General features: G+C 39.5%; 1 protein-coding gene across 2 annotated transcripts in view; it reads left to right on the top strand.

The window, feature by feature from the left end:
- The first annotated feature begins 15,329 nt into the window (after positions 1-15,329).
- The window catches only part of cpeb4b (cytoplasmic polyadenylation element binding protein 4b), a 103,466-nt gene continuing 93,162 nt past the window's right edge, over positions 15,330-25,633 (top strand). For both annotated transcript variants that reach the window (XM_059990152.1, XM_059990153.1), the window contains exon 1: positions 15,330-16,356. In XM_059990152.1, the coding sequence (XP_059846135.1) occupies positions 15,337-16,356 (1,020 nt within the window). In that variant the 5' untranslated portion in view covers positions 15,330-15,336. The remainder of the gene's footprint in view (positions 16,357-25,633) is intronic.

Raw genomic sequence — 25,633 nt, 5'->3', positions numbered from 1 at the left:
ATTTTGATTTTATTGTTGGCTCAATGATTTGAAGTATAGTGATGGACCAATGGGAATATTCTGATTGGTTATCAACTGATGGTGGCCATGATGACTGTTGTTTCATGCTCCATGATAATTAGAAATTACATTACAGCAATAAAATAACAATGCAGTACAGTTTCAAATTACTTTTCTTGAACAGTATACACATACAAATAACTCTGAGAGGCAACACATATATATTGTGAATTTTATTACATGGAAGTTCAGAGTTAATTTATTATCAAAGTACATATATGTCGTCATACAACCATGAGATTTGTTTTCTTGTGGGCATGCTCAGTGCATCCAAGAACCATAATAGAAACAATAGAAGACCTCATGCAAAAGGATGAACAACCAACCAAAGTGGAAAAGACAACAAACAGTGCAAATACAAAAGAGAAAATATAATAATACTATAATAAATAAGCAATAAATATTGAGAACATGAGCTGAAGAGTTCTTGAAAGTGAGTCCATAGATTGTGGGAACAGTTCAGTGATTGGACAAGTGAAGTTGAATGAAGCAATCCACACTGGTCCAAAACCTTGATGGTTGAGGGGTGATAACTGTTCCTGAACCTGGTAGTGTGAGTCCTAAAGTTTCCGTACCTTCTTCCTGATGGCAGTAGCAAGAAGAGATAATGACCTGGGTTATGGGAGTCCATGTTGCTGCTTTTCTGCGATACTGCTCTGTGTAGATTAGCTTAATTGGGCTGGGACATGATGGACAAGGCTGTATGCACTACTTTTTGTGGGATTTTCCATTCAAGGTCATTGATGTTTCCATACCAGTATGTGATGCAACCAGTCAATATATTCTCCACCACACATCTAGAGGTTTGTCAAAGTATCAAATTTACTTTAAATGCTTTGGCCTCCATAGCCATCTGTGGCAATGAACTCCACAGATTCACCATTCCATGGCTAAAGAAATTTCTCTTCATCTCTATTTTTAAGGGACATTCTTCTATTTTGAGCCTGTGCTCTTTGTTCCAAGACTCTCCCACTATTTGAAACAGCCTTTCAACGTCCACTCTATCTAGGCCTTTCAATATTTGGCAGGTTTCAATGAGATCTTCCCCCCCCCCCCCCCCGCCACCCCCCAGTCTCCTAATCTCAGTCAGTGCAGGCACAGAACCATTGAACACTCCAGATATTAACCACTTCATTCCCTGGATCATTCTCATAGCTATACTCCAATGTCAGCACATCTTTTCTTTGATTATGGTGCTCAAGACTACTTATAGCACTCCAAATGTGTTCTGACCAAAGTCTTATAAAGTCACCGTATTACATGCCTGTTTTTATATTTTAGTCCTCTTGAAATGAATGTGAACATAGCATTTGCCTTCCATACTACTAATTTAACCTGCAAGTTAGCCTTCAGGGAATCCTACACTAGGACTCCAAATCAGTTTAAACCTCTGATTTCTGAATTCACTCTACATTTAGAAAACACTTTACACCTTTATTCCTTCAACTAAAATGCAGGACTATACACTTCCTTCTGCTGTATTCTACCTGCCACTTCTTTGCCCATTCTCCTAATCTGCTCAAGTCCTTCTGTAAACTCCCTGCTTCCTCAACATTACCTGCTGCTCTACCTATCTTGTTATCATCTACAAACTTAGCCACAAAGCCATCAATTCAGATTATTAACATATAACATGAAAAATAACAGACCTGACAATGACCCCTGTGGAACACCACTAGTCAATTGCAGCCAACCAGAATAGGGTCTCTTTATTCCCACTCTGTGTCTTCTGCCAGTCAGTCAATCTTCTGTCCTTGCTAGTATTTTTCCTGTAATACAGGAACGCTTACCTTGTTTAGCAGCCTCGTGTTCAGCACCTTATCAAAGGCCAAGTAAACAACATCCACTGACTGTCCATTGTCAATCCTGCCTGTTAGTTCCTCAAAGAATTTTAACAGGTTTGTCAGGCAAGAATGTCCCTTCAGGAAACCATGCTGACTTCAGCCTATTTTATCATGTGCCTTTAAGTGACATCCTTAATAATGGACTCTAACATTTGTCAGCCACGAAAGTCAGTCTAACTGGCCTACAATTTCCTGTCTTATGCCTTCTTCTCTTCTTAAAGAGTGGGGCAACGTTTGTCATTTACCAGCATCCAGAAACATTCCAGAATCTAATGATTCCAGAATACCTCCAAAATCTCTTCAGTTACCTCTTTCAGTATCCCAAGCTGTAGTCCACCTGGCCCAGGAGACTTACCTACGTTCAGACCTTTCAGCATTCCAAGCACCTTCTTTTTAGTAATAGCAACTACACTCACTTCTTCCCCCTGACACTCTCAAATTTCCGACGTGCTGCTGATGTCTTACACAGTGAAGAGTGATACAAAATACTTATTCAGTTCATATGCCGTTTCTTTGTCCCCCATTACTACCTCTCCAGCGTCATTTTTCAGCGGCCCAATATCTACTCTTGTTTCTCTTTTACTCCTTCTATGTCTGAAAATTTTTTGGCATTTTGTTTTATATTATTGACTAGCTTACCTTTATATTATATTTTTTTCTCCCATTTCTTTTAGTTGTCTTCTGATGGTTTTTAAAAGCTTCACAATCCTTTAAATTTTGCTATACTGAATGCCCACTCTTTTGCCTTTATGCTTTGACTTCCCTTGTCTTCCCATCCTTCCTTTAGAATGCTGCTTCTTTGGGATGAACTAATTTGCATTTTCTGAATTACTCCCACAAAATGTCAGCCATTAATGTTCTGCAGTCATTGGTGGGTGCCATGCTGGCGTAGCAGTTAGAACAATGCTATTACAACTTGGGGTTTTGGAGTTTGGAGTTCAATCCCAGGATCTTCTGTAAGGAGTTTGTACATCCTCCCTGCGGAATGTGTGGGTTTCCTCTCTCAGTCCAAGGATGTACCGGTTAGTAGGTTAATTGGTTATTGTAAACTGTCCCATGATTAGGTTAAGGTTAAATTAGGCAGTTTAGCTTGGTCAGAAGGGCCTATTTCATGCTGTACCCCAACAAACAAATAAATAAATAAATCCCTGCCGGTGCCCCTTTTAACCAACTTTGGCCAGCTCCTCTTACACGCCTCTGTAGTTACTTTTACTTAACTGTAATACTGATACATTCAATTTTAGCTTCCCTTCTCTCAAACTGTAGGGTGAATAAATCATATTATGATCACTGCCCCTTAAGAGTTTATTTATCTTAAGCTTCCTAATCAAATCTGGTTCATTACACAATGCCCAATCCAGAATTATCTTTTCCCTAGTGGGCTTGACCACAAACTGCTCTAAAAGCTATATTGTAGGCATTCTACAAATTCCTTCTCTTGGGATCCAGCATTGATTAGGGTTGATTTTCCCTAATCTGCATACAGAAAACCATCAGGACCTTTGCAATATTGCTCTTTCTACATGAGTTTGTATGCCAAATCCTGGCAACTACTCAGAGGCCTGTATATAACTCTCATCAGATTTTCTTCCCCTTGCACTTTCTTAACACTGCCCACAAGAATTCAACATCTTCTGATCCTGTATCACTTCAATCTAAGAATCTGATTTCATTTTGTACAAAGCCACCACAACCCCTCTGCCCACCTGCCTGTCTTTTTGATATGATGTGTGTTTTTGGATGTTAACTCTACAGCTGTGATCTTCTTTTAACCACATCTCTGTGACGGCTACATCATTTACCTTATTTCATATATTGTGTGCATTGAAATATAACACCTACAATATTATATTCACTAACCTTCTTTTCAATTTTGCCTCCATGTTGCCTGAAGTTAAATTCTTATCCCTCTCTAAACCACCTATCTTATACTTTATTCTGGAAATTTCAGCAACCTATCTTTCACCTTCCTTCCTTTTTACCTTACCAATACTTCTCCCATTATGTTACTGTTTATTGTGGTCCTATTCACAGCCCTAGTTATGCGACTTACACAGACCCTGGTCCCAACATGTTTCAGGTAGTCCCATTTGAATAGTTCCCTTCTTTCCCGATACTGGTGCCAACATCCCACAAATTCAAATCCACTTCTCCCATACCAATCTCTGAGCCATGATTTTAGCTCTCTGATCTTATTAACCTTGTGCCAATTTGCATATGGTTTGGGTAACAATCCAGAAATATTACCTTTTTGGTTCTGAGTTTTAATGCTGTCCCTAGCTGCTCAAGCTCCCCTCAACAGACCACTTTCCTTGGTTTTCCTAAGTAGTTGGTCTCCATATGGACCATGACAACTGGATTCTTCCCCTCGTGCTCCTAATACTTCTGCTGGTCAGATGAGATGTCTCGACCCTGGGTACCAGGCAGACAAGACACTGACGCTCTCAGTTCTTGCTACAAAGATGCATATCTAATCCCCTGGTTATACTATCCCCAATCACAACTTCATTGCTCTTCACACTCCCCCACCCCTTTTAATTGGCTCCCTGAACCACAATGCCATGATTTGTTTACTCATCCTTCTATCACCCCCACTATCATCCTTGCATTGAGCAATAATCTCAGACCTGCTGGCCAAGCTCAAGGTCTGAGGCTCCTACAGCACTACCTCTTGGATCCTCCCACCTACCTGCCTCACTCACAGTCATACCCACTTGTCTCTTGTTGGTTTAGCTGCAAGATCCCAGCTTGCAGGAACACACTAGATGCTGCCACAGCTCTGGGGGGGGGGGGGGGGCGAAGGGATATCAACAAGGAGAGTCACTCTACTTTGCTGTACTACCTATGTTCTGAAAACTCCCCAGTGTTGCCCATGGCATAAATGCACCTGGTAGAATGAGAGGAGCCTGCTGAGCCTGCTAAGGTTAGATCTGGAGGACAATGATTCTTTTTTCCTCCTCTTTCTATTTTGGTTGTCTCTCAGGGTCCAAGGAAGACTACATTGTGCAGGGTGGCAGTGTTTTTTTACGAGGCCAAGTTGCAAGCTCAACGTCAACCCAGCACGGATGGAGAGTGCACTTGGGGGCAACCTGTCACTGGATCGAACTCAGGAACCTCTGTTCCCAAGCCCGGCGCTGATCTCACTGCGCCAACATTGTTGCACAATGTAAGCAGTGCATGAAAGATATTAAACTGGAAAAGCCTTGCACAGAGACATCCCACTCTCTCGGCCTCAGAAGTCAGGATCCAGTGGCACAGTGAATCATTACGTTTGGCAATTTCTTGGCTGCATTGGAAGGCTGCGTCTTCTTCAGTGCTCTGCCGCATCCTACGCGCTCCACAATGCGCTGCTGCAACACCTTCTCAGCCGTTGAACCCCCGGGTTTCCTCCGCCTGATCCACTGAAGCAGTCTTCGCATGCTGGGATGAGCATTTCTATAATTAACTCCTAAACCAGCTAATGGGTATCTTGAATTAATCAGCTTGCTCACAACAGAAAACATTGTTTCTCAGAAGAATTTAGAAATTTACAATTTGCATTCATATGTAATCTTGCTCTACTAAGAACATCTACCAGGAATCATACAGCTCCACTAAAGTAATAAACTTAGTGCAGGTTATAGAATTAAGTGTCAGTGACATTCAAGTCAATCTGATATATTAATTCTGGTTAACATTATATCAAAATAGCAAAAATAATTTTATATTTATAATTAAACTTGAATTTCTAACCATTCCTTTTCCAAAAATTCATGATAGTAATTGTATCAATGTTTACACAGTTACACAAGTTTCAAATTATACGTATTATCAGAGAATGTATAAATTATACAACCTTGAGATTTGATTGTTAACAGGCAGCCAAAAAGCAAGAAACCTGAAAGAACCCAATTAAAAAAATGAAGACCAACATCCCATATGCAGAGAAAGGGGGTAAAAAATACACAAATCATCAAACAACAGAAGCGAGTAACAACATTCTGAACCAAAATGAGTCCTTAGTTCCTAACCCTGGAACAGCCCGGAGTAGGCCCAAAACCTCGGTATCAGTTCATCATATTAGCGGGCACTGAGCACAGCAGCTGGGCAGTCTTCGTAGCCTCAACACCATGGAGAGAGGAGTGAACAGCATGGGACAGCGCGTGAAATTGGTTCCTGCCTCTGATCCCGACACAGTCTTTCTACTATCTACCTGGGTCAGTATTTAAATTGTCCAAACAGTGCATCATACCTCACATTAGGTGACTGTAATTAAATTGGCAAGCAATGAACTTCTGTAGATGAGAACTCGAATGAATTTAGTACCTTTTCCCCACCTCAAAAAAAAAGCCATCCTGAGATTCAAATGATAATACCATTTACTGGTTACTCACTTAAATAATAACAAATGCATTTATTTTTGACTATGTTTAACTATAATTGTAATTTATCTCCTGGGCTAAGAGCTTCTGTTAGCTGAAATTGCTATATTGAAAAAGCAGATATGATGTGGAGGGTAATTAGAGATTATTGAATAAACTAAGAATAGCATGCAGCCTCCATGTCTCAAAAAAATATATAGTTTGTTAAAATTTTATATTGAATTTGTGGTATTGCTAGTCATATATCAATATTGCAAGAGGCTATATACTTCTTTAATAGTAATTCATCTTCCAGTGAGAAACCCCTACATAATTCACAGAAAAGTATGCAGACCAAACTGAAAATTGTCCTTCTGAAATATATTTCAAGTACCATAGCAAGAATACCTGGGTATCTCATGAACAAGCGAATTACAACCAGTTAATTAGCAGTCAGCCACAAAGTTGGCTTTATAGACATAAAATGGTGCTAGAAAGTTTGTGAACCCTGTAGAATTTTCTCCACTTCTGCATAAATATTAATTAAAATGTGATCAGATCTTCATGCATTCCTAAAACAAGGAAAAACAAGTCATTATACTTGTTCATTTACTTATTGAAAAAAATTACTCGATATTATATGTATTTGTTGGGAGAAGTATGTGAACCTCTGGGGTAATGCCTTCTGCAAAAGCATTTTGTAGTCAGTTGCTCCAATCAATAAGATGAGATTGGAGGTGTGGTAGAGGTACCCTGCCTTATAAAAAAAAGAGGCACGCAAGGTTGTTACTGACAGAGACTGCACTTCTCAAGAAAGATCTACAGGTGTCCCCTGGTTTACGAATGTTCAATTTACGCCACTTCGCTCTTACAAAAGACCTACATTAGTAACCTGTTCTCGCATTACAAAGAGGATTTCCACTTTTACGAAAATTTTCCCCATATAAATTAACGGTTCTTCACTTTATGCCATTTCGACTTAAGAAAGGTTTCATAGGAACACTCTACTGTTGTAAAGGGGGGACACCTGTATTTATGTGCACCATGCCTCGATTAAAACATCTTTCAGAGGACTTTACAAGAAGAATTGTGAATGCATGAAGCTGGAAAAGGCTACAAAAGCATTTCTAAAGACCTGAGTGTTCATCAGTCCACTAGGAGTGGACATCTTGCAAAGATCACACCAAGAGCACAACATGCAATGCTGAAGGAGGTGACAAAGAACCCAAGGGTAACAGCAAATGACCTGCAGAAATTTCTAGAGCTTGCTGAAGTCTCTGTTCCTGTGTCCACTATAAGAAAAACACTGAATAAGAATGGTGTTCAGGGAAGGACACCACAAAGGAAACCACTGTTCTCCAAAAGAAAACATTGCTGCACTTCTCAAGTTTGCAAAAGACCATCTGGATGTTCTACAACACTTCTGGGACAATGTTCTGTGGACAGATGAAACAAAAGTTGAACTTTTTAACAGAAATAAACATTGCTGTTTGGAGGAAAAAGGCACTGCACACCAACATCAAAAACTCATCCCAACTGTGAGACATGGAAGGAGTATCATGGTTTTTGGGGCTACTTGCTGCCTCAGGGTCTGCACAGCTTGCAGTTGTTGAGGGAACAATGAATTCAAATTGTGTCAAGACATTTTACAGGAGAATGTCAGATAGCAGTCCATCACCCGAAGCTTAATATTAGTTGGATAATGCAACAAGATAATAATCTGAAAGACAAAAGTAAATCAACAACAGAATGGTTTAAAAAGAACATTAGTGTTTTGGCATGGCTGAGTCAAAGTGCTGACCTTAAATCTTAAAGAAATGTCATGGAAGGAACTAAGGCAAGTAGTTCATGCAAGGAAACCCAGCAACATCCCAGAGTTGAAATAGTTTTGTAAGGAGGAATGGCCTAAAATTCCTACATACCGATATGTAGGACTGATCAATAGTTACTGGAAATGTTTGGTTTAAGTTAGTGCTGTCGCAATAGTTACTGAAAGCAAAGGTTCACATACTTTTTCCAACAAATACATGTAATATTGGATCATTTTTCTCATTAAATAAATAAATGAACAAGTATAATCTTTTTGTGTTATTTACTTAATTGGATTATTTTTATCTAGTTTTAGGACTAGATCTGATCTGATCATATTTTAGGCCATATTTATGTAGAAATAGAGAAAATTCTATGGGGTTCACAAACTTTCTAGTACCACAGGAAAATGAACATGGAAACAATAAACACCTATTTAATTAAAATAACAGTCTTGAATGTTTGCCTTGATCCACTTAAACATTCTTTGCTTATAAGAATTGAAGTAGCTTTAACATGAGGCAATTTTAAAATTGGTAAAATGCTACAAATTATTGGATGATACTGTCACAATAGAGCAATTGTAAAAGTGTAAAAATTGTTTCCACATAATGGCACATATGTAAAACAGCGAGCCATAAAAATTGAAACATATTGCAATTTTGCACAATAATTTAAGTTCTTAAAAGCAGTGTTATTTCCCATCACAGTATATGTGCACACGTCTATAAACCATGTAGCTTACTTCCTTAATCAAATGCAGCAAGATAGGAATTCTTGAATCTTAATATTTATTTATAACAGTACATTATTCATGTAGAACCAGTAAATATTCTAGAATGGGTTTTGAACTATTGCATGCAATGGTAATTTTAATTGTCAGGCAATGAATTAAAATAGCTGCAGCAGAGACAACATTCAACTCTTTAATGGAAACTGAGGTCACAATCCTTCAGGTTATAAACTTAAATGGGAAGATTCACCTAGCAGAACAAACTTCACATTTAAAATTAATCTTTATTTTCATCTTTAACTGGATGTTATTTTTCCCCTCTTACATTTCATGTAAATGGCATCTTAGTTCAGGTTTGTACTCGCAGGGACCAGAAGTACTTTATACCTCAAGTGTGCCAATTATTTATGTGAAAGTCTAATTGTTCAAGTAATTTATTCATTCACTGACAGCTTTAGAATTAAGCAAACTCCAGTCGTCACCACCGTATGTGCATTTTCACCGGATACTGAACTGTGGAAATTCTAACTTTCCAGTAGTTTAGTTAGTTACAATATTCCTGTTAGCTGAAGTACTCACTTTATAAATGATTTGACAGGTCAACCAATCTATTACTCCAGTACGAGTGGATGCGATCAGAGCAATTCTGTGATAAATCAAATTTGTGATCATACTTGTGTTTCAAGATGATTTTGTACCCACAATCTTTATGTAAGTATCCTTCATTTCTGAAGAAGTTACCTGCTTTAGGTGGAGAACTTATTTTACACTACAGTTTGCACCGCTCTGTTTTAAAAAAGTTGTAGCTGAGTTTTGCTATTGATCTAAGAATAGCTCTGGCTAAGATTGTTTCTGATTTAGAATACTATATGGATTCAAGCTGTTTTAATATTATTTTGCAGTTTCCACTCTTTTTCCCCCTACAACAGGATAGCATTGCCCAGCAATACACAAGTATCTCCAAATGTTTAACAAACTTCATTGGGATAGATGAGATGGGAAGCATAAACTATCACAACCAAACAAAATTTGTTAAGTTTCCTTGTGCACTACATGCAATGAAATCAGAAATGTAATCTCAGATTAGCTTGTTGTGGAGTAGGCCTTGGCACATTGGGATTTCCTCAATTTACCTTTGGATAGGGCCTGGTCTTGAGTTTAATTTAGGCCCTCCAACCAGCTGACCAATCTGTGTTGATTCATAAAAGCAATACAATGGCAAACTTTCCTTAATATTTATCAAGGATATGGAATTGTATAGAGCACAAGTTCCAAGCTGATAGATTATACAACACTTGGAATACAACACGTGAGCTGTGGGGTTGAGAATACAATACAGAGTGGTTGGCAAAATAAGTGATAGGTGGCAGATAGGTGCTCAGAAATGGGAAGTGTTACATTCTGATTGGAAAAAGTAAGTAGCAATGTAGATTTTGTAGGACTATGAAAAGTGAGCAGTAATATGGGACTAGCTAGACTGCCCTTAAATAGAATTGATATGGAATTGCTAGGCCCCTTGGCCTCTTTCAGTAGTAACTATGCAATGATTTTGTAATCACAGACCCTGAGTTACAAGGAAAGACTGAATAGGTTAGGACTGTATTCCTTAGAATGTAGAACATTGAGTGAGGAGATCTGATAGAGGTATATAAAATCAAGGGGAATAGATAGGGTAAATGCAAGCAGGCTTTTCCACTGAGGTTGGGTGGGACTACAATCAGTAGTCATGAGTTAAAGGTAAAAGGTGAAAAAGTTTAAGGGGAACACGAGAGAAAACTTCTTTCCTCAGAGGGTCATGAGAATGTGGAATGAGCTGCCAGCACAAGTGGTGCACGTGAGCTCAATTTCAACATGTAAGTTTGGATAGGTACAGGGATCGTAGGGGTATGCAGGGCCACGGTCCCAATGCAGGTCAATGGGAGTAGGCAGTTTAAATCGTTTTAGCATGGGCTAGATGGGTCAATAAGCCTGTTTCTGTGATGTACTTGTCCATAACTCTAAATCTATCCTACATCTTTATCCCTTTTGGGCCTTATTCTTTCATCATGGCTAAATGTTTGATTGAAGTACAAAACTTGCCAATCCAGTACATCACCAATGCAGTTTAGTCTCAAAATCCAGTTAAAGACAAGTTTTCACCCTTGTTTTTATGCTAAACCTCTTAATTTTAATATCTTTAACCCCCCATCACCCCCAATATTTTAGCCCTTAAGCACTGCAAATCATCTCTTTATTTTTAATCTGTACCATCCCCTTAGCATTTATCAACTTACCCCTTCATCTTCTTTCATTTAGCAAGTTGCAAATTTTCCATTAATTTTTTTGTACTTTTATTTCTTCATATCAGCAGCAATTTATTGAGACATCAATGTACCCTTTGTGTACAGTTTGCAAATAATTTTTTTGCTAACTTTGGTATGTGGTTTTATTGAATGCTAAGCAAGCAATGGGAATCAAATGGCCTATTCTTGCTTCTGTTTAAGTTCTTATAATTGTTTTCATATTGGCAATCTGTCCAGAGATAGATCTACAAACTGAAAATATCACACAAGTACTATTTTAGGAATTCATGCCCATGAAGCTGTTATCTGTTCCAAATGAATGGATGGTAGGTCACTTCCAGTCAGAATATTATTTATGATTATCAATACAAAACTGGGAGGCAGGCAGAGATTTGCTGCACAATCAAGAATACTACTCAAGGTCTAGCAGCTCAGTGCTAACATTTCCAAAGGCCATTTAGATAAATACTAACCCAAATCAGTAAATGTGGTTTGAGAAGAAATGCCAAAGTATGCAAAATGCATTTACATCCCATACTTTGATTACCTTCTGTATATTAGCCACACGACATCAAGACACTTCAAAAGACTGCCTTTCTGTTGGGTAATAGTTCACATATTGGAAATAAAAAGAAACAGAATAACCCCTTGTGAAAAATTAGCACCATTAGAATGCGGCCAAGCCATTTCAGTGAAACTCAGGAATGCATCAGATTTTTTGTTTTTCTTTTGTTAATCTAGTATTCCATGAATCAACTTGCACAGTTACTCTTTATAATTGAGGCCATTTGTTTATAATTAATGAATAAATCAAACTGTATTTGCATTACAAAGAATTCAGAGAAATTCAACTAGATAAAAATAAAATTTTAATCATCTTTACCCCCCAAGAACATCTTCACTCAGCAACATTGTGAATTTTATGTATACTGTTTGAGCTTTCATTTTTGCAAATGAATTGTGCGTTACTCATCTTTTTAATGGTTAATAAGCCTTCCAGTTACACATCAAAAGAAAACATGCTACTTCAATTACAGCAAGTCCCAGAGTACTTCAAAACCAATGAACTACCCCTTAAAGATCATATTTGAAACATGGGAGTTGCTACAAAAATGAGTATCTATTGCCTACCCTTAATTGCCCTTGAAAATATAAAAAAATAGCAAGAGTAGGTGATGAGGCCCCTTGAGTCTGTCCCACCATCCAGTAATATTATAGCTGATCTATGCTGGCTTTAACTCCTCTTCCATGTCAGATCCCCAAAACCCTCAATCCTCGATGTTTCAGAGGTTTAGCTCTCCCCATCTATCTGCCACCCTTGGCTGGGGCAGGGGGAGTTTGGGAGGCAAAGAAAATTTTCCAGATGTATTACTCTGAAAAAAGAAATTTCAATGTACCTCAGTTTTAAATAAGTAGCCCTTTATTTTGCAACTATGCTTCCTCTTCATTGGTTAAAATATCTCAATGTCTACCCTGTCAAGCCTGCTATGGGTCATAAAGATCTCCAAGGCTACTGAGATATTTTGTCTTTAACTACTGTAATTGCTCCAATAAAGTGCTCCTACAAGCTTTTAATGAAGGGAATTCCAATATTTAAACACATTGGTAATGAAGGGCTAATGATAAATTTTCAAGTCAGGCTGGTGTGTTGCTTTGAGGGGAACCTGAAGGTGATGGTGTTCCATGCACTTGTTCTCCTCGTCCTCTGTGGTAGTAAAGACCATAAGCTTGGGAGATACTAGTGTAATTGCATTTTGTAGATGCTGCACACTACAGTCAAGGGAACAAAGTTTAGTACATATGTTCGATGGGGTGCCAAGCAAGCAGGCTGCTTTCTCCTGCTGGCTGTCAAGCTTCTTGAGAGTTGCCAGTACTGCACACATTCAGTCAAGTGATTTTCCTATTACTCTTTTCATGCAGGAAAAATATCAGTGAATTTCATGTATAATCCAATAAAAAAAACAAATTAATTACAACTAGATGGTCTTTCTTACAAAGTCAATAGGAATACATATTGGCTGATAAAATGTTAATGCCCTTGTTTGTAGAAATGCCAAATTGGATCTTTTATATCCATGCTTATTGTAATGTGCTTTTATTTCCTCATGTCTGCTATGAAAATAATATCAAACTTTGACTTTGAAAAATATATAACCGTTTAATCAGAATCAGATTTAGTATCACCAACATACATCGTGAAATTCATTGTCTTTGAGGCAGCAGTACAATGCAATACATAATACATATACTGTAAATTGTCTATTTAAATTAAGTAGTGCAAAATAACAAATAAGTAGTGAGGTAGTGTTCATGGCTTCAATACCCATTCAGAAATCAGATGGCTGAGGGGAGGAAGCTGTTCGTGAACCTTTGTAAAGTTGTAATGCAAAGTGAGACATGTATTCTGATACACAGCAAAAGTTATCAAGCTCCAAAATTGCTTGTTAGTCCACAGATCTCTGAAACAGAGGATGATTGCGCTGAATTATTCCAGTCATGTGCATATTTCATATAATGTTTCAGAGGAGCTTTATCTTAAACATCAACATGCGATGTCTACTTATTCCAAAGACTTTAAAGGTGTTTTTGATTTATGCCATTTTCATTATTCTTGATTGCTTGGTTCTAAGTTGCCTTGGCTGGACCATTCCTCATTTTTGTGGGGGGGGGGGGGAGAAGAGTGCAGGATGTTGGGTTTCAGCAAAGTTAACACATTATTGTATACACAAGATGATACAGCACAGAAAGATGCCATTTGGCACATTATGCCTATGCCAGAAATAATTAAAATATTGATTTACACTTCAGAATCATTCATTCTGTTAGGAAATTATTGAATTCTAATTTAAGTAAACAGCAACATTCTGATAATCTACCTCAAATTGTATTGCATATATCAACTTAGTTTTTCCATCCAGCATTAGATCTGTAAACTAGCAGATCATACTTTCACCATACACGGACACAAATACACATTATTTAAATATGAAGGCAATACCTATTGCTCCCACTGTTCCTTCAAGGCAGCGACAAGACCCCTACCACATTGAGTAAATTTCCTCGAATTGACCAGTTAGTTTTAATCGATATTTACACAATACAAGCACCCGCAGAATCTATCAATTCAAAAGAGCTAAAATGCCAATCATCCAAGCAAAATATAAAGTGTCATATGTGAAGGTGGGAAGTAGAATTTCCAAATAAGAAGACAATAGAGACATCAGCGGACCACTTCCCGCCCCAAAGCAACATCATTACCGTACTTTCTTCGCCAAGTATGTTTGCTGCAAAGAGTGGGATAAATCTGGAAACACAAGAGGTTCTACGGCTGCTGGAAATCTCGACAGATGCCGGAAGAACTGACCCAAGTCAGCAGCAGGCAGCGTCGATGGATGGGGAATAAACAGACGGCAACCCTTCGCCGGGACACTTTGTGCACAAATCTGTTTGTTGGTCAACAGAGCAGCCGGCGGGCGGGGGCTGTCATTTCACAAACCTCTCCTGAGGCAAGTAACAGAACCTGCCTCCTCGCCCTTCGACCAAAACAAACACTCAACCAGAGCATCTCGCAACGCACCGTGTGGCACTCCCACAGAGTAACCTTTGCCGCTGGCCGGCTCTCCCGGGATCGATCGAGGCCCGAAACCGGCCGCTCGGAGCTTTCGTTTGAAATCGGCGCGTGCCCCCGCGTGCGTTATTTCCTGTTTGTGACGCAACCTGGATATGCGAAACGAGACGGCCGAGGGCACCTTGAAACTGTCGAACCGGAAGGGAAAGCCGGCGTTGTTTTCTCCCCCTCTCTCTCTCCCCCTTTCACGTCAGGCGAAGGGCGAATGGGGCGCCGGCAGGGGAGGAGCCTGAAAACCGTCGAACAGGAAGAAGCTCGCGCCTCTTGTCATTGCGCTCAGTCAGGCTGTCGGTCCGGGCGAGCGCAGAGTGAGGAGTGCGAGGCGGCGGGGGAGGAGGGAGCGAGCGAGAGATTGGGGAGGGGGGACAGAGTGAGAAGTTTCTCCTCGGGGAGGGGGGCGATCTGATTAATATAAATATACCCGCCTATAATGTAAGACCAGGGAGAGAAGCCGGTCGAAGAGGGGGGGAAAAAAAGAGCTGTTGGTTTGGAAACAGTTAATTGGATTTTCTGAGGCAAAAAAGTGGTGCCGAAAGGGCGGTGACGCGACATTTCCCCCCCCTTTTATGATTTTCTTTATATATTTAAGAAGCGAACCAGGAGGGGTAGGGAGGGGGCAGAGGTGCGGCCGTCACGCTCGATGGGGGATTACGGGTTCGGTTTACTAGTTCAGACCAATAATACCAACAGTAAGGTAGCTTTTCCAGTCAGATACCACCAGCAGCAGAGCGCCGCCAGCTTCTGCAGCGCCTCCACTTCGGCTTGGCTCTTCCCTGCTTCGGCCATCCAGACCATGCAAGATGATCTGCTGCTGTCAGAGAAGCCCAAGCCCCAGCCCCAGCCCCAGCCGCCGCCGCTCTCCCCCCGGCTGGATCAGCAGGCGGCTGCCCCCGAAGTAGTCATCCTCTCCGAGTCGCCCAAGTCGGAGGAGGAGAGCGGGGGCGCCGGCGTCTCCAGCGGCACCAAGGAGAAGCTGAGGATGGAGTCGCCGATCCTGCCCGGCTTCGACTACCACGACCCTCCTTCCTCGGGGCTCGGCACCACCGGGACGCCGTCCCTCACCTCGTCAACCTCCTCCCTGACCGGTTTCAGCAACTGGTCAGCAGCGATGACTCCTCCTACCATGGGCGAAGATAATTTCTTCCACCAGGGCGTCCCCGCTCCCTCGGCCAACGGGGCAATGCTGTTCCAGAATTTCCCCCACCATGTCAGCCCCGGCTTCGGGGGGAGCTTCTCGCCCCAGATGGCCCTGTCTCAGCACCACCACCCGCACCACCCGCCGCCGCCGCCGCACCACCACCAGCAGCAGAGGCGCTCGCCTGCCAGCCCGTTCCCGCACAGAAACGCCTTCAACCAGCTGCCCCACCTGGCCAACAGCATCAGTAAACCCCCTTCCCCGTGGAACAGCTACCAAAGCCCGTCGCCTTCGTCGTCTTCCTCGTCGTCCTGGAGCTCCGGCGGTGGCGTTGGTGTTTGGGGAGGATCCCAAGGTCGGGACCACCGCCGCGGCATGGCAGCCCTCAACTCCATCTCTCCCATGAAGAAACCTTTCCCCGGCAACCACATCCCGGCGCACAAGTACTCCAGATCCAGCTCAGCCTTCCAGCCCAAGTCTTGGATGGAGGACAGTATGTTAAGGAATGATATTTTACCGTTTCAGGTGAGAGGCATAGAGCCCGAGTGGGCTCATCTCTAGAGTTTCATTTCAAATGCCGATGTTGAGATAAAAAGCCTAACAGTCTTTAGTTTGCTCCCTTGGTAAAGACCAATCCATCTTGATTTTAAATGTGGATAACTGCCTTTTAAATACCGCAAAACGCTTTAGTGTTCAATATCATTTTCCCTCTGATGCTGCAGTTCTTTTATTGTTCAGTGTTTTCTTAAATGAGCAGTTCCAGCGAGCTACTTGCAATCTAATTATGTTTATGCAAGTTATCTTGCAATTATAATATTTATCAATAGAAGATGTTTTTGACAGTTAGATTAATGATGATGGGATTTATTGATTCCATTGCTTTGTAGTTTATTCTGGAAAAATCTTTGTAGCAACTTGCAGGAAACTAATGTGTAGAAATTCCTTTTCCAGGGTTTCAACCTAAGGGGAAAATCGTCTCCACTTTTTAGACAATGGGCAAAATCTCTTTCTGGTACTAAAATAGGTGATTTTTGGTATTTTTATGTTGTAGCTCAAAGTTTAGTCTATTAGAGATTAATAAATCAAACTGCATAAATACTCAGAATCAATGTCTTGCATGACAGGAAATGTGTTGTTCAGCAGCAGTAGAGCACAAAGCCATAAAATGCATTTTAAAATTCTTGGCAATTTCATATAGTATCTCTTACCCAAAATAATAACATTTTATCCCCTTTTAATAATGTAAAAAATTATAGGATTTCTGGTAGTTACTTTCCAGTTGCATCTTTAAGAATTTTTGTTCTTTTGTTTAAATTTGGTGAAACAATGAACAGCTCATTAATAGTGTTAGCTTTTAAGAAGAGTCATGCACTGCAGATCTCATTTTAAACTTCCAAGCAGTTGTGTGCTTGCCTGATCAAGGCCTTGAATGCATGGTAGCAATCTTCAGTCACCAATTGGTCAGAAGAAATAGTACAGTTATGCCATGCCATAACAAAATAAATGCTTCGAATTCTTAAATGGGGTTTAATATTCACTGACCTGATATTATCTTTAAGAGCATTTATTCTCATAATACAAGCCATAATTTAACTATTGTACCATTTCTTCTGACCAATAGATGACTTAATATTGCTACCATACATACATTCAAGGTCTTAAACAGGCTAGCACACAGCTGCTTTAAAAATGTGCTATGATTGGAGTGAACAATTGGAGGACTCACTAAATGAATGATTTCATAGATAACACTATTTTGCATTTTGAATATAAGACAATTTCCTCTGAATGAGAAAGCTTATGTATATTTGCCAGTATTCAGTTGCAGTAGCCTTGTGCTTTATTTTTGCTGATAGAAACATTAATAGGCCAAGTCTCAATGTTGTCATAATCTAGGTAGCTAAACTATTGAACAGTTAAGAACAGAAAAAAACCTAATTATTTGTTATAAATTAGACTTTTACAAAAGAGTGATTTGTATTTTTCTGAACAAGACTCAACATGGTCAGAAAAAACAGTTACCCACCATATTATTTTGTCAAAATGACAGTTAATGACAGAAGCTTTTTGGTCATGAAGGGTATTGTAGATGGAGGAAACTAAAAATCTGTATCCTTGGAGCATTGATTCCACATGTTCCAATAGTTGGTGTTGATGATGTCTATCAGCTTGATGTCTTTGGAAAAAACTGTATACAAAGAGTTCAATGGGGGTCTTTTATTGTGTAGCTTAAGGCAAAGAGATCTAGCTTTTGACAGCTGCTTCTGTCTTAAGATCTTATACATAAAGTGTCAAACAGGACCATTTTGGAATGTAAGAAAGCACAAGTATTTGAAGGGAGCTAGGTATGCTTCAAAAATTTAGTAAATAGTTCAACTAAACCTTTTAAACTAGAATTGTTCAGTTAGGAATGGAGCTTCTAAGTGATATTCAAGAGGCTGCTTTCAGGTTTATTTGCAGGAATGAAAACTAATAGAAAATGTTGTATGACTTAGACATTTACGGCTCTCTAAAGCTTAACCAGATAAGAGTTAGAGCTGTGGGAGACTTTGTCATTTGGCTTTCATTTGCAAGCTTATTTGTAAAATCGAGCTGAATACAATATATTTTTAAAAGGTATAATACTATAGTGATGTTTGGTTGTATTAACCATTCCAGTTGGAAAAGTCAGCAGACCAAAATGGAGCTTTTGCTTAATTGTAATACAGATGCTGTATGTGCACTTAACCTTTTATTGCCAAATGAATCTGCAGCACAGAGATAGAAGCATATGCCTAGGAATGAAGACTTTATATATCTACTGAGCATTTAAAGCAAGTGAAAGGCTTTATAGATTACAATGAGATAAGTAGGGGAGATGGTTGTTGGAACTGAAATTGTATCTGAGTAGTAGAAGTCTTTTTGCAGATATTCTAAATGAATGGGCAATTTCACAATCATTGGGCAGTTGGCCTAGTAACTGTAGAAGGTGAAATAGGCTATAATTTTATAGCTTCTTTCCAGGGCCCATGCAGTGATGCAGCAGATTGTGATTGCAAGTTTTTAGTGGCTATGGGTTATTTACTAAGTATTAATTACCTACAATTTTAGATGTAATGAATCATAGTCAAATTTGAGTTTAATTTTATTGGGACTTTATAGTACAATATAATCACAAAATGTTCTGCAGATACTGGAAATCTAGAGTAACATACAAAATTCTGGAGGAACTCAGCAGGTCGGGCAACAACTATAGAAACAGTTGACATTCCTGATGAAGTATCTGAGCCTGAAATGTCGGCTGTTTATTCATTTCCATTGATGCTGCATGACCTTTGCGCTTGCAGCATTTTGTATGTGTTACTTTTTTCCAAAAGCAAGAATATGTTGGTTTTTTTGGCTCCCCACTAGGCTCTCGTTTGAGTTCCTTGATGCATTAATTATTCTTCATTAGACAGATTTTTTTCACTCTCATTAAACTGATAGGATTTTTAAACCATGGAGTACTTGCTGATGGTACCTAACCTATGACAAATGTGAAAGATTAAATGCTTTCAGGAATTATAGGCCACTTAAGTAGATTGGGAATAAGTGGGTTTTAAAGTACTTTTAGAAGTGTAATGTAAAAAGAGACTTGTACGCAGTGGAAAAAGGCCATATGGGAAGCAAATGATAGATCAAATGATTGTCTTGAGGTATACTTTCTGAATCAATGAAATGGATATGGGTGAGTATAAAAGCCAGTACCATGTAACTATTGATTGCACTAAATATAGTAAAATGTGTTATAGTATAAACTGGCAAACATTTTGATACAAGACCATAAAATATAGAAGCAGAATTGGGTCCTTTGACCCATTGTCTGCTCCACTATTTCATCACGGTTGATCCATTTTCCCTCTCAGCACCAATCTCCTGTCTTCTCGTGTCTTCATGGCCTGACTAATCAAGAATTTATCAGCCTCTGCCTATAAGTAAGAGGACTAGAATATAAAAGCCAGGTTGTAATATTGAAACTTTATAAAGCACTGGTGAGGCCTCACTTGCAGTACTGTGAGCGGGTTTTGGCCACTTACAAAGGATGTGCTGAAACTGGAGAGGGTTTCAGGACTGAATTGCTTGTCATATGAAGAGCATTTGATGGCTCTGGGCCTGCATTCACTAGAATTCAGTAGAATGAGGGGTCACCTTAATGAAAACTATTGAATGGTGAAAGGCCTTAATGAAGAGAATGTTTCCTATGGTGGGAGACTCTAAGCCCAGAGGACACAGCCTCAGAATAGAGTGGTCCTTTTAGAATGGAGATGAGGAGGAATTTCTTGAGCAAGAGAGTGGTGAATGTGTGGAATTCTTTGCCACAGGCAGCTGTATATTTAAGGCAAAGGTTGACAGATTCTTGATTGGTCAGGGCATGAAGGAATACAGGAAGAAGGCAGGAGTTTGCGGCTGAGAGGAAAATTAGACCAGCCATGTTGAAATGATGGAGCAGATGCAATGGGCCAAATGGCCTAATTCTTCTCCTATATCTTATGGTCCCAGATCCCCAGCTATAGGTAAGTAGCCCCACTGCCTCGTGAGCATTCTTGGGAGAATCAAAGGCTACGGAAGTCAACCCTGACAGCAGATCCAGAGTGAAACTCCTGAGGTGGCTGGGTGTCATTGGGTATCATTCCAGTAGCTTTAGCACCCAAGCTGATGTTGGACTTATTGCTTCATAAGCTTTCATTTGGATTACACTGGTGAGGCTGAGAGGGCGGTCATGATCACTGGGGTTCTCAGGATCTCTGTACCTTCCGCCCAGGCTTGTGATGGTGGTGCCAAACAACTGTATTGTCTTAAATAGCCAATGACTTGGCCTCCATAGCCACCTGTGGTAATTAATTCAACAGATTCACCACTCTGGCGAAAGAAATTCCCCCTCATCTGCATTCTAAAAAGATGCCCCTCTATTCTGAGGCTGTCCTCTCTGGTCCTAGATTCCCCCACCATAGGAAACATCCTCTCCACACCTCTCTATCAAGGCCCTTCAACACTCAATAGATTTTATTGAAGTCATTCCTCATTGTTTTGAATTTCAATGAAGACAGGTCCAGAGCCATCAAACTCCCTTTATATACAAGCCTTTCAATACCATAATCATTTTCATGAACCTCATTTGAACCCTCTCCAGTGTTAGCACATCCTTTCTAAGATAAGGAGCCCAAAACTGCTCACAAAACTCTAAGTGAGGCCTTGCCAGTGCTTTCTAACGCCTCAGTATTACATCCTTGCTTTTATATTCTCGTCCTGGAATGAATGTTAACATCACATTTGCCTTCCTCACTACTGACTCAACCTGCAAATTAACCTTTAGTGAATCCCACAAAAGGACTCCCAAGTTCCTTCGCACCCTTTTTTTTTGCATTTTCTCTCCATTTCGAAAATATTCTATGTATTTATTTCTTCCAAAGTGCATGACCATATACTTCCCAATGCTATATTCTATCTGCCATTACTTTGCCCATTCTCCTAATCTTAAGTCCTTCTGTAGCCTTTTACTTCCTCAAAACTACCTGTCCCTCAACGTATCTTTGCATTGTCCACAAACTTGGCCACAAAGCCATCAATTCTGTCAATCAAGTCATTGACGTATAATGTTAAAAAGTAGTCCCAACACAGACCACTGTGGAATGCTACAAGTCACTGGCAGCCAGCCAGAAAAGGCTCCCTTTATTCCCACTCTTTGCCTTCTGTCAATCAGCCACTGCTTTATCCATGCTAGTATCTTTCCAGTAATAAGGGCTCGAAACTTGTTAAAGAGCCTCATGTGTGGCGCCTCGTCAAAGTCGTTCCGAAAATCCAAACCGTGGATACCAAAAAACGTGGCTGCTGAAGTCCCTTATATAAAATGGTGTAATATTTGCATATAACCTACCCACATCTTCATGTATTCTTTAAATTACCTCTAGATTACTTATAATACCTAATACAATGTAAATGCTATGTAAATAGTTGTTATACTGTAATATTTAGGGAATATTGACAAGAAAAAGAATACATGTTCCTCTCACTCACAAACACAAGCAACGAACGAGACACGAGGCGAACAATAATCAAACAACAAGTAAAACTTTTAATCATCTCTAGCTAACAGAACTTATAACACCTAATACAATGGAAATGCTATGTAAATAGTTGTTACACTGTCTTGTTTAGGGAGTATTGACAAGAAAAAAAACATGTTCCTCTCGCTCACAACTCAAGCAGTGAACGAACAAGACACAAGGTGAACAATGATCAAACAACACGAGTAAAACTTGTAATACCTGTACAGTAGTTGTTACGCTGTCTTGTTTAGGGAATAAGGATGCTTTGGAGAAGGCTCAATAATACTAAAGTCAGGAACTGTGGAAGTTGAGGGCTGAGGATCTTCAAGCGTTGAATGTCGAGACTTCAGAATTGCAGATGCTTTAGTTAGAAACATTGTTATAGGAAGCTATCTCTTTTCCTTTGCATCATCAAACAAATCTTGCAGTGGTTGTAGGCATGTTGTATCCCTCGAGTGACACGGAGGCTTCGAATAATGCTCGAACAAGTGCTGGAAGAGTACTTCCAGGTTTTCTTGATTCAAGGTTGGTTGAATTCGCGCATGCGGAACTTGCAGATAAGGAGGGCCGACTGTACAACGTTTTACAGTACCAATGACCTAGGTTCAATTCCTACTACTGCCTGTAAGAAATTGTACACTCATGTCATGACCAATTGGATTTCCTCTGGGCACTCTAGTTTCCTCTCACTGAAGACCTACCAGTTGGTAGATTAATTGGACATTCTAAATTGTCCCACGATTAGGCTAGGATTGAATTGGGATTGCTGGTTGGGGTGGCTTGTATCTCAATAAATAAATTTAGTGCAGACACCTAGTGCAGATAATAGACCGCCTTCAGATAATGCTGATGCTTGCACCCTCCAAATCTCCATTTGCATTGTAACTTTCAAGATGATTATTAGTACCTTCAATTGTCCGTAATTCTTAGCTGAGGTAGTGAAATGTTTCATTTCCCCTCCCAGCATTTCTACCATTCTGAATGCTTGAAACTGCAATGAGCAGAACAGTTCTGAATTGTGGTTTTATCACACAACTGACGCTATTTAAGCATGATGCAGTGTCTAACAGCCAGACAAATATAAGTGACTGATGCTAGTTAGAAGCTGTCCGGCAACAGTCTCCTGCCACAATTAAATGGCATAGTGTTCCAACTAAACAGAGAATCCTGGATATTTTCTCAATTAGTTTTTCTTCTTTAGGAGTTGTCACAAATAAATGGTTACCCTGATTAACCACAATCCACTGTGTAGCGCATAACTGAAAGTAGCTGCTCCCAGTCCACTTTTACCAAGGATGAGATTTCCAAGCATATGAAAAACCATGTCCTTGGAGCATTCAGTATGTCATATTAAAATCAATCTTCCTTGTTTTAATTTCCAATTTTATCATTGTCTTTTATTCATAACAATGGTGGATGGAATTTTATGTGATTATTACATGTACGTCTGTGATAACTGTCTTTTGGCCATCTGAAAATATTTTTAGGGAATAATGTTCATTGACTTGTCATCACCATTAACCAGAAACTAGACTAGAGTGGTTACACACTTGTGCCTTCAAGAGCAGGTCTGAGTATAAGCAGTCTCCAGTGAATGACTTGCCTCTTGCCTTCCCAGAACCTTCCTGCTATTAATGTTGTGAAAAGAATGGTATCCTTGTGCCTGGTTAAGTGGAACCTAGCAACACGGGAAGCTTGACATGAAAATAAACCCACCATTTTGATTGGTATGTCATCCACAGCCTTAAGCAACTATTTCCTTCAGGTGACAGTTATTCATAAAATGCATGGCAAAAGTTCTCCAAAATCTGAAACTCCTGACGTGACATAATACATTTTTTTTTTAAAATAAACTCCCCATGGATTGCAGCAGTATGTAAAGTGGCATAAAGTATTAAGGACAAATGGGGATTGGAAAGCATCTTTATTGATGGAAATGCAGAGCCTACAACTACAATTTCATGTTTAATTTCTAATTGTGACAAGGGATATCTATTTTTAAAGAAGAAATTCTGGAAATTTTTTTTAAAAACAATGCTGAAATATTTGGGTGATGAAATGGAAGTAGTGCGAGTATTTTAACTTCAAGATATTTTCATTGGAAAGGTTGAGTAAAAACTTTTTTTAAACTGCAGAGAAGGATAGAAACAAACGGGGATTGTTGGTCTTAGAGCAATGATTCATATCAAAGATGGTAGTGCTGTCACTAAAGGCTTGTTAATTACATTTATCTACTGGAGATAGAAATAAGAAACATAAAAATAATTTATTCATCCCATGTATGCTGCTTTCTGTACAATCATGGCCTTTTTTTTATGTCTTAACCCTGCTTGATTTCCATATCTAGTGATGCTTTTTATAATCTAGAAATCTACCTTTTTTGTTAAATATATTGTAAATTGGCCTTCACTTCTTTTAGTCATAGAAAATCCATCAGTTGACACCCTCTTAGTAAAGAAAGCGTTACTACTTAGTCCTAAGCATGAGATTCTGCAGATGCTGGAAATCCAGAATAACGCATACAATGCTGGAGGAAGTCAGCATGTCAGGCAGCATTTATGCAGAGGAATAAAGTCGATGTTTCGAACTGAAATCTTTCATCTGGAGTCCTTTTTAGTCCTAAATACATGCCCATATTAGTTGTCTGGAACCTTTGGTTCTGGGCCTCCCAACCAACAGAAATAGCCTCTCTGTATTCAGCTATCGAGTTCTTGAGTTTCCAAACTCTATTCAATACAGCACTATTTTACCCAGTTTCTCCTTATTGCAGGAATCAGGTAAACTTTGAATACAATTATGATTTTTTTTTCTCTATCAGCCAAGTAATTTCTTTCCAACGTAGAGCTTGGATCAATGTCTGATTTGAGAATCTGTTTATGCATCCTTCATGGCCTGCCAAAGCTAAAGTCTTGATGGTAGACTTTAGCTCGAAAATCAGAGTTGCAAAACTATGGCTACCTTCAAGGATATTATTGAAAGTAAAGAAAATTGAGCAATTTGACAGTACTTTAGGAAGGGAATCTGGACTATGGAGAAAGTGCAAAGAGATTTCAAATGGTACTTGGAATGAGAGCCTTTGGTTCTGTGGGGGGGGGGGGGAACTAGAAAAGCTGGAGCTGTTTGTATAAACAGGATTAGCAAAGTTAATAGAGATGCTCACAATCATGAAAGTACTATAAAACTGGTTTCCTGCAAAAGCTGCATTGGTAAATGGATACAAATTGAAATGATAAAAATTTGAAATAGTAAAAATTCAGAGCAGGCAGACCTAACTAAGGTGGGTTATAATGATCTAGAATGCACTGTCTAAAATGTGGTGAGAGCAGTTTAAAAAGTAATGGGCGAGAACCAGTAATTGAAAATGATCCGTAGGGTTACACTGGGGGGGGGGGGTGGTGTTGGAGCACAAAGAGGGTACGTTTAATTGGATGGATCTACAAATGAACCAGTATAGATGAGTGATTTCGTGTTGTGACTTGACGTTTTGCCCATCGGACTTTTAGTCGGAATTACAACATTACTGAAGGACGTTATAATTATCCATGCTTCAAAGCAATTAAATTAAAGTATTTCAACGGAATAGTTGTAAACCATTTTAACCTCTAATCATAGACACATAGAATCTTCTATCACAGGAAATGGTCTGTTGACCAATTAAGTCCATAAGGCTAAGTATTGAACTACTTTGGTTACTCTTACGTCACTTTAATTGTTTTTCAATACACATAATTTCTGCC

Source organism: Hypanus sabinus, chromosome 15 (genome assembly GCF_030144855.1).
Source record: "Hypanus sabinus isolate sHypSab1 chromosome 15, sHypSab1.hap1, whole genome shotgun sequence".
Lineage (NCBI taxonomy): Eukaryota > Metazoa > Chordata > Chondrichthyes > Myliobatiformes > Dasyatidae > Hypanus > Hypanus sabinus.
Note: the sequence above shows the minus strand (reverse complement) of the source record. Positions and strands in the feature narration are given on the sequence as shown.